Below are 10140 nucleotides of genomic sequence, written 5' to 3'. Positions count from 1 at the left end.
ACTGGTTTTAGAAACTGAAATGAAATGCTGCTTGAACTTTTTTTCAGGGGATGATTAAAGTGGAGCAATATGGGGGGGGAAAACATTTGTTCATGGTTAAGGAGCAGGTTGAGTGAACCACAGGTGTATGCAAATGATCCAAAAGTCTTTATATTCCAGTAAAATCTACTTTATACACTTTGAAACAAGAGTACAGCAAAATAGAATATACTTCAAATGTTGAATGTACAAACAGTTCAGTCTGAACACAAACTTCCATCTTTTCTCATTTGAAAACAATAGTAACAACGAAATGTAATGGGACGGCCCATCGAAAACTGTCTGGGTCACACAGTGGTCTGGTTTACAGTACTCATCAAATGAGACCTGAAAATGGAAGAGCTCCTAAAATACAGAAAACATAAAAAATGAATAATGACAGATAGAGAATACTGTGTTGGTAAAACAGACGCACACACCAGTTTAATGGGGGGGAACTGAAACTGTATAGTTCATATACATATATATTACACACACACCCACACATACATACAACACACATACACACGGATTTGCACAGTGAATACAGTATAAAATCTGCTGGTTTTTGAAAACAGTTTGCTAAACTTCTTTGCCTCATCCGTAGTGTTAATCTATTGGAACTAGAGTTTCCGGGGCCATCTGTGGTTTGGTAGTCAGTTCTAGGTCTTACTTGTAGTGTGAGCCTTTGTTCGTGATTTGCGGCGCACCCTGGTGGGCCTGAGGACAGCAGACCAGATTCGAGTTCCGTGCAGCAAAAGCTGCTAAGACACTGCCAAGCTTGCAACAGGAGTCTGAAACTCAACATTCTGGGTCCTCACCCTTCATTATTTCAGGTGTTTCTAGTTTTATCACTACCTCAGTATCAACTGCCACGGCTTTGGGGTTCCCCTGGTCATGTTGGGCTGGAATCGACATGGGGACAGTCACAGCCTGAACCTGGCCACCTGCAGTCTTCAGCTTTTCTGCAGCCACTCCTCTCCTCTCCTGACCCAACACAACCTCAGAGCCACTGATGATGCCGCTGATGACCTGTGGTGGCGCCACCAACGTTTGATTAGCGGCCGACACGGAGACAACAGTCGCTTTGCCACCAACACTACCAGGCTGTGCCATGACCAGAGTCTGTTGTTGGTTCTGAGGTGGCACAGTCAGCCTCATGACCTGTGACCCTGGCGACATGCTGACAGGTGCGAGAGCACGCACCGCCATTTGACCTCCGATGAGACTGATGCTGGACTGAGACAGGCCGCTGGTCTTGGGTGGACCGGCCTGAAGCTGAGCTAGCTGATGGGCTGGGATGGAGATAATCTTTGCCAGCTGAACTGTGATCTTCTCCCCATTCTTGGCTGTGGCAGGAACCACTGTGGGGAGGGTTTGGAACACAACCTGAAAATATAAAAACACATCACTGAAGGTGCCCTTTCAGTGTCAGACCGAGTCGAGTGATGAAGTTTAAGAGAGTACACGAGCACGGTTGGATCCACCCCATTGCATTACAGAGCAACGCCGAATGTTCTCCAGTGCGCCTGAGATCCAGTTGTAGTCTGGGTACCAGGCGTGAATCAGGATGTCAGGCATTTCTTTCTGCCAACAAACGGCTGCTCTAGAATTGCCACCCAAATTAAACAATACTTTTTTTCTGTTTTTTGTAACATGCTTGTGGTCACATCTTTTTAGTGATCACAGTAATTCACACATTTATTTGAAATTACACGCGCTATTAATCATACTATATTAGCATTCATCACTATACATGACATATCCACACATTCATGTTTGCGGATTTTGATGTATTTCACAGTCCACTCACATTTCAGCATGTTGGTGAGCGACTTGATTCAAACTGTCCGAGCAAAATCATCGACCATCACAACATCGTAAATCATTTGTCAAACCGAAGTGAGTGATTTTAACCCCCCAAATCGAATTGATCACAAAAAGTTCATGAAAATAAACACAGAATAACCCAGAGGGATACAAACTCACACACACACCTTGGATTGGTTGTTGGAGCCTCCACCATCAGGGGCGCTGCTGGTGACAAAAGTCGTGTGCCTGGCTGCTCCCGTTGTTGTTGTCGGTTGCTGAACGGCAACAGTGGAGATCTCTTGACCCATTGATGTCGTCATGACAACAGGGACTTGCATAGCGACCCGCACCGTCCTGTTGGAGAGAGCAGGATCAGTAAGATGCACATTTGTAAGACAACAAAATCTCACTTAGGTTCAGTTGCAGCCTCACCTGGGCGCCGTGCTGTTGGGTACTACGGTTGCTTGAGTCTGCGGAGCTCTTTCTGTCGCGGCAGACACAGTGACGACTCTTGGGACCCCCGCTGTTACTGTAGTCACCCCACCACCAACTGACAGCAACTTACTGTCCATCACAACAGGCACCTGGGCCATGTTATTGGAGTTGGCTCTGCGGAGGATGTTGGGTTTCTTGGAGGAGTGGTCGTTGGCCTGCAACAGGATGTCCGGGGAAGAAACACGATCATAGGACGCTGGTATATCTGAGCCAATCAGATCGTCCGCTGCATTGTCGTCATCGATGATGATGAGGTTTTTTGGCATGGCTTTGAACTGATAGACCAGTCGCTGACCCTCCACCTTAGCCAGAATGCCCCGCTGGTAGTAGTACCTACAAAGAGATTTAAAAGGGTTCATTCAACGCCAGCATGCACTGGCACCTCCAGTCTCTTCCTTCTTCCACACTCACCGTAGTGCTCTTCCCATGGTCTCGTAGTTCATATCCGGCTTGTTTTTGTGTTTGCCCCACAGCTTGGACACGGCCTTGGAGTCCACCAGTTTGAAAATGCCCTTTTCTCTTTGAGTCCACTTGATGTACTTTGGACACGTGTTCTTGTCCTGCAGCAGGTCCAGTAAGAACTCCCACAGGTAGGTTGTGCTGCCTGCTGGAGAAGGAGCTGCTGTGAGTGCACTACTACATGAGCAGGTTGTGTGAGAACATGAAACATACCTTTCCCTTCTTTTGGTTTCTTCTTGATGCCAAGGTCTGTGGCATTGGAAAACGTTGCCTGAGGGGGTTTGGGCTTTCTTCCGGCTATAAAACAAAAAGGGTTTACAGTCAAATGTTGCATTTCTCTGACTTACTAAGTCTTATCAGGAGAGTAGAAAAGAAACGTCTGCTAAACCTCTCTTTTTTCTTCTAGGCTCTGGTTCTGGCTTGTCTGTCATGCCGACCATTTCTTCCTCCTCATCTTCCTCCTCCTCCTCCTCATAATCATCATTATCAAGATCTTCATCTTCGCAGCAGTCTGCGGAGATCTCCACTTCAGTCTCTGTGACCATGTCAGGCCTCATGGCAGCATGGAGGAATTCTGGAGCAGCCATGCATGTCTGAGTGAAAGAGTCTAGAAAGCAAAGATGAGTTTGGGTGTCAGGACTGAAGCGGTGTAACAGTTTACAAGAGGATGACTATATTCATCACCATGATCAGAAGCCAAGATGACTACGGTGTATACTTAGTTTACAGCGAGCACTATGAACATTTGGCACAAGTCAATGTTTGAAAAGTCTCTTACCTGGACTGTTGTCCCCTCTGATGCTGGAAGGAGAGTCCATGTGGAGCAGAGCTTCCGCAGCCTCGATGGTCTTATCGGAGCAGTGGAGGGCAGTGCCTCGCACTGAAGCCTCCACTAGAACACAAATGACAAGCCATCAACATGGTTAGCAATACACGCCACTTACACGAGAAGTGCGACGCTATTATGGGTGTTAGACATTTGGATTGAAGAGCACAGGGTTTCTGGCCCCCGGAATAAGCTAAACAGCTTGTAACCCTTACTTACATTTCCAACGAGGACTTGAACACTAAAACTCACTTGAATTATCTGTTTGTTATGAAAGGTGGTATACTTTTTCCTTATAGGACAACCAACTGTATCTTTAATGCCCTATTGTTGTGCTGCCAGAAGGTAAATAGCACACAGTGATTTGTTTCAAACAGCTGGTAAACTTGGCTCTGTGACACTGGACTTGTCATTTCCAACCCGTGTGTTTGAGGGTGCGGAAGGGAGGACGTTCTTATTTTTCCACTCTATCAGCTTATATTTTTTCCCCTCACAAACAAGTGAAGAAGGTAGGTAGAGAGTAAATTCCTGATTCTGACCCTAGACATCGAGACGGCTCCAACTCCACCTGTTAGCATTGTCAATCACTGGTTGGAAGCACGGGATCCTGTTACAGACTGGAGAGGCCATGTATGGATATTCAACTGAGGCAATGCTCTATCTTTAGAAGGTCCCACTCAATCAGCCCTTCTCACAAACAGGAACATGTTTCTCCCAATCACAGCCTCGACCCTACAGGCTGTTAGTCTGCCCTTGACACCATGCACAAACGCTGCAAGACACAAATCCATTCCACTCCCAGACCGGACGGATTCAGACAGCACTGAACAGCGCGAAAACAGTCGAGTAAATGGACAGAATTGGATATTTTATACAGATGGCGACATTGAGCTGACATTTATTATTGATCTACGAACGATATGGAGACAAATGTAAACAGAAGTAGTTGAAAAAACAATGAAAGCGAACCCGACTAAAAAGTAGTGCGGTCTCCGGTGACTTCCGTGTTTACAAACCTCGTCTTTCCCTCCACTTCTCTTCAAAGACGGACACAAATTTCCCTGTCACTCAAAGCACGCTGCGTCTGCCATTGGCTACTTCATTCCACAATAGACCGCCCCAGTACACGTCTGATTGGATGGCGAACACGAATATAGCAGCCACACCAATCGGATTGAAGTAGCGGAATGTCAATCTAATTAAAAACACACCTCGATACATAAACAATGCTTTTAAAACACCGCGAAATGCGTCCGCAACATTGATGCGGAATAGTCTCGAATCAACCAACAAGTGAAATGAATAACCAGAAAGTAGTTCTACTAAAACTGTCACTGAAGGAGACCCGGTGACAAATGGCATCCACACAACTGCTACACGGAGTTCATTCAAACAAACACAATAAAGCCAAATTAGAAGTACTAGATGCAGAGGTTTACCAAATATAATGTACATTTTATTTCTGGAAAAGCCGGAGACTCAGAAGGGCGGAATACATGAACGTTAAATATACAGCACCTAATGAACAAACGCAAAAACCGCGACAACCCAAGTAGACGGTAAGGGACATACAAGACTGGAATGGATGTATTCAGCGTTTAGCATCTCTTAATTTCATCTGTTTACGTTGAACACGGAGCCACATGTCCTTCCACAGACAGCGTGGCAAAGACAACATCCTCTCACTTCCTGGTTGCACAGCAGATACCAGCATTCCGTTATTCTCCGTCTCATCGATATTGTAATGAACGAACGAACATGCAAGACAATACGCATGCACGCAAAAGGGTATACGTTAAGTCAAGCCAGACACCCTGAAGTTGAAATAACGCACGCAGTGCTGTGATCAACCCGTGTATATGATCACTTCCTGATTGCCCTCCATTTCTTCAGCACTCCGCTCCTAACGCGGAAGGGTAGACGGCGCTAATGGCCCATAACGCAGTGCAGTATCATGGCATCCCCGAGTTGCAACGCTCACAAACACATTCCAAGTCTACCTGCTTTGATGAGGAGGTCGAGCTGGTTTTGGTGTCCCGCATGCTGTGGAGTCGCCATGTTTCCCCTTGCTGCACAATCACATTGACGGAGGACTGAATTCAGCCAGGAGCTGTGAGCTAAAATCACTCCGCCGCTAATAGGAAAGTCAATTCAGGAAGACGCGCAGCTGCTGCCAAAGTGTATCCATCCGCCGAAAACACCGGAAATCCTTCCGTCGCCCGCCCTCCCTGCATCTGACGTCATTACTGCGTCAAATAAAGTTGCAAATACGCTGCAATGATGGATACAAAAAAAACACCATTCTCTTATCAACGCTATCCTTAAAAAATAAAAGTTCTGTCGATTTTGTCAGACAGATCTTCATTGTTTTGTTGCTTGATGACAATCATTTTGTGTTTACACTTTTTTCTATGACATTTTCCAAAGAACATAATGCAGGTGAAATTATATATGTAGGCGCAGACTGTCCAACGCTGAGCTGCAACATAACGGATGTTACTTCAATCAAACGTCAGACAAAGTCTGTCCAAACAGCTCGTGCTTAAGGACATGAAAAGCTCTCAATGGACCGCACGGTACACCATAGCAACACGTGAAACATAGCGTCACTCCTCCTGCTTCTCCTCAGCGGAGATGGAAACATTCATGACTGATAGTGCAGAAAGTGAACACATTATAGAAAGAATGATTGTGGTCCAACGTTAGCGATGTTTAGAAAAAAAATGTGTAATGCGCAAGTATAAATAAATTAATAAAACAAAGTGTTGGAGCGCCCCCAACCGACACAAAACGGACTTGTCTGTAACTTAAATGAAATATAAAAAAAGGACTGTCAATAGAGTTCAATTAATCACAAATTTACACATTTTGCATCTGTTCTACATGTAACTTAAATCAACACAAAAGTAACAATTAATACTTTTATTATATTAAATACCATTTTAACCTCAGTGTGTCTGAGGTTATTCTAAAGAATTTGCATCTGTTATGTTGGGTTGTTGCAGTAAACAAATGCTTGCATGAAGAAAGCATTGTTGGCTACTCTAATGTTGAGAACATCTTCCATAAAGGTACATTTAGAACAGACACAAAATGTGCAATTAACTTGCTATGAATTGGGAGTTAACTCATCGCCAGTGTGATGACATGAAATGATATATTTGAATTTATTTAACAACCCTACATACACATATATTAAAGCACAACTGAATTCTAGACAAGGGTGGTGCCTGTCCTCATCAAAAACGTTTTCACAAATAGAAAATGTACATAATCACAACTGTACTCATTTATTAAAGCAGCTGTGACGAATGTGACTTGAACGCAAGTTGCAGTCGTTTTAAGATTGTGAGAGTTTAAAATCTAACCCAACATTTATCTTAGACATCAAAAGTGTTTAAAAGTTGGACAACCAATTGTTTTAAGAGTGTCCTTTAGTCTTTTTCCTATCGGTCGGTCCTTCTTTGTCCTGCCCCCTCTGCATGCAGCATGTGACACAGATGATCATAGGATTTAAAACTATGTTTAAAATTATGTTTTGAAAACCAACTTAGGTTTTCAGTTTCTTTGAGTTTTTGGTCACGTTGTTCTGACAATCAGAACCTGACATATGGAAGACTTGAGCTCTTACCTGTCACTCTCAGTCTCTGACTCTTGCTCTCCGGCCAAATCTTGCATCATGTCCATCGGGCCATCACACACCAGCGATCAGGCTGTGCACCTCTGTTCATTGGTCGTCTGGCATCAGGCATTTCCTCTATGGTGCTGGTTTCGTCCTCCATCTCCTCTTCAATTGACTTGCCTTCTGCCATCAGCTCCAGGTCAACCACAGCTCCTCTGAGAGTGCAGATGCCTGTTAAAGTGAGAGAAAGATTCTGATGTATGTCTGCATGTTTATATGTAGGCACATGTTTCTCACAGGGTTTGCAAATGGAAGTGCTTTGTGTGTGCGTCTCTGCTGGCATGTGTGTGTGCTGGTGTTAAAAAGACGGACCTGCTAGATGTCGTAGACCCACCAGATCATGTCCCTCTGGCCTCATTGTGACAGAAACAATTTGCCACTTCCACCAGAGGAATGCAAGAGAACACAGAAGTCTGATATCAAGCAGCAACTTTTCAGAAGGTTGGGACTTTGGGTGGCTTGATCCCAGTTGCAGAAGTAAAACTTGATGCTCAAGGGCTGATCTGATCCACTTTTTCGGTCACAGGTTGGTCTCACTTGAGCCATGAAGATCTCAAGATCTTCAAGGTGGCCACTGGAATCGTCTTCCACAATGACATATGTGAGGACAGTGCTGGTGGACATTACAGACCTTGTGCTACTCTACCTTCTATTTCAGGATGTCCCATGGGTGCTCACAGAGGCTTTAGGTCTGGACCCATGCTTGACTTGCCCTTCACCCTCAGTTTCTTCATCTAGCTAGTGACAGTTACAGTGTCTTGGTTGGAGTGTTTGAGGTTGTTACTGTTACAGCAGAGGCCAAAGACAAAGCAGAGCCTTCATCCACGTGATATGTGACTGCCAGGTTACTGCCACTGCAGTCGCAGACGAGCCTGGGGTTTGACCATCAGGTCTGCCAGCGTTTTTGAGAAAGCTCAATTTAGATGAAAAATATATCTATATTTGCACATTGTTTCATTCACAAATGCTTCTTTATATTCACTAAATAACATTCACATCTTAATCACTTCAGTGTAATAAAATGTGAACATTCCATTCCAATTTATTTTGTACATAATGTCGGTGTAAGACACATGGGCAACCAAACAGATTCAAATATCGCAACCAACATGTGAAAAGAATGGTCTGCTCAATCCATCTCTCCTGCTGACATGTTAGAGCAGGGCGGGCCATCCTCAAAGGGCCAGGTGAGACAGCACACACATTTTCACCAGTGAGTTTCAGATGAAACAAGCAACACCAGACTGCAAATAAACCGGTTACACTCTGAGGAAGTACCGTTCATTCAACCGTGGGACTGATGAGCGTCAAACGACCAGCAGAGGTCAGTACTGTAATTCCAAATGCGCGGTTCAGTTGGGCATCGGACACGGACAAACAGTACACTGTATGAAATGTCTAACGCTTCGTCCCTGACCAGAAAACCCTGAATAACAGCGGAGTGTACAAAAGAATACTTTGCAGATGTAACAGTCGACATAATAATGGTAATAATAAAGTATATGGCATGTACCAGAAGCAAAATGTCCACCAAAGAAAGGAGATTGAACTCGAAATTCATATCTCATATAAGTGTTGCCGACCATAAGATATTGTCAAAAGGGCGAGGAGAGTAATTCACTTCTGCTAAAAACCTTATGTCCGGGTTCAAACTCAACTCTGGAACATAGCAAACGTTGCCATAGGACTGAACAGGATATTAGGATCCTGCTGTGTAGCGCACCACGCGGTCTTATTCAGACACATGATTTTAGATCATGACGTTCGTTCTTTGGAAACATAACCGAACAAAACCAACGATAGTAAACGGGCATGTACGTGCACACATCTGCCATGCCAGACTGAATAGACAAATACAACGGTGACGGCGAAACTTGGCAGAGAAGCGCTTCCATCGCAAGCGGCTTCATCTCAGGTGAATGAGGACGCGAAGAACAGCAGTGCAGGAGAAAGTGACATCACAATTGGAGCGACTTCTCACCTTAGTTTCAGTTGTCGTTTTGCAGTGTATCGTGCTCCACAGATCAGGGCCCGCAGTCTCCTGACGGTGTCTTCCAGACCCTGGGCAGACACACGATGTGTAGGTGGATCAATGTACAGTCATCTCAGTCGAGTTTGAGGCGATGACGTTACACACGCGTCAGGCTCCAGAGAAAACACAGACGAGTCTTTCAAGCTGGACCTGCAGCAAGTGTTGGTTCAGCTAAGTGTTAAAGGACCACAGACACTTGGCAGCCGGGCCACTTTTGTCTTCTAAACTGCTCAGGAGACCACGTTCTCAGGACACAAGTGTGGACAGTTGAAAGGTTTCATGACAAAAAGGCCTAATGATTCTCCACATCGAAAGTGGAACGTCAGCGCGCACCATGTGTCACTGTCAACGACAGCAGTTGATGCCGTTCTCTTCCCTTGTTACCTGAAGCAGGGCGGTCGAGCTCGTCACAGAGGAGCGTAGTGAGGCACTTCGGGACACGCAAAGGCCGGAGGAACCGCAGAGTCACGCTGTCCGGCCGTCCGACCGACTCACGATCAGAAGAAGATGTGAGAGAAAATGTCAAATACATCGGACCGAATGTAGAGTCCCCAAAGATTAGCGACAAGACATCGATTCTTCGGCTGGAGCTCTGCTTCTTGAGTGGAAAGAACCTTTCAAAACGACTCAGCACTTAGCTCAAAACCCTGCCCTGGTCACATGACAGACATCGAACGGGTGCACGCGCGCGCACACACTGAGTCACATGGTCTTTCAATAACACAGCCTTTGTTCCGTCACTGGGGCTGCTTGTGTCCATTCTTATGACTGTGCACTCGCAGTCAGTTACACGAACCATGGACCAGGAGAGCAACA

General features: G+C 45.2%; 1 protein-coding gene across 3 annotated transcripts; it reads right to left on the bottom strand.

Annotated features, from left to right (window-relative positions):
* Positions 1-147: 147 nt before the first annotated feature.
* Positions 148-9985, bottom strand: LOC128754938 (ETS-related transcription factor Elf-2-like). Of its 3 annotated transcripts, XM_053857941.1 has the most exons (10): positions 9709-9985; positions 9274-9353; positions 7242-7463; positions 3563-3676; positions 3173-3391; positions 2998-3081; positions 2737-2932; positions 2263-2658; positions 2016-2184; positions 148-1407 (listed from the first exon to the last, which is right to left on the bottom strand). In XM_053857941.1, exons 4-10 carry the CDS (start codon positions 3600-3602, stop codon positions 820-822), a joined length of 1692 nt encoding a protein of 563 aa, XP_053713916.1. In that variant the 5' UTR covers positions 3603-3676; positions 7242-7463; positions 9274-9353; positions 9709-9985; the 3' UTR covers positions 148-819. The 3 variants fall into 3 exon arrangements, with proteins under 3 accessions (XP_053713916.1, XP_053713915.1, XP_053713914.1); XM_053857940.1 differs by lacking the exons at positions 7242-7463; positions 9274-9353; positions 9709-9985 and adding an exon at positions 5611-5776 and having other exon boundaries at positions 2737-2929; XM_053857939.1 differs by lacking the exons at positions 7242-7463; positions 9274-9353; positions 9709-9985 and adding an exon at positions 5611-5774.
* Between the last annotated feature and the right edge of the window lie 155 nt (positions 9986-10140).

The sequence above is a fragment of the Synchiropus splendidus genome, chromosome 2 (assembly GCF_027744825.2).
Source record: "Synchiropus splendidus isolate RoL2022-P1 chromosome 2, RoL_Sspl_1.0, whole genome shotgun sequence".
Lineage (NCBI taxonomy): Eukaryota > Metazoa > Chordata > Actinopteri > Syngnathiformes > Callionymidae > Synchiropus > Synchiropus splendidus.
This window is presented reverse-complemented; position numbering and strand designations above follow the sequence as displayed.

Coding starts and splice junctions, on each gene's coding strand:
- LOC128754938 (XM_053857939.1), bottom strand. CDS start 5,668: ATGGCGACTCCACAGCATGCGGGACACCAAAACCAGCTCGACCTCCTC. Junction 2,185..2,262: donor CCCAACAGCACGGCGCCCAG/GTGAGGCTGCAA, acceptor TCTCTCCAACAG/GACGGTGCGGGTCGCTATGC. Junction 1,408..2,015: donor GCTCCAACAACCAATCCAAG/GTGTGTGTGTGA, acceptor TTATATTTTCAG/GTTGTGTTCCAAACCCTCCC.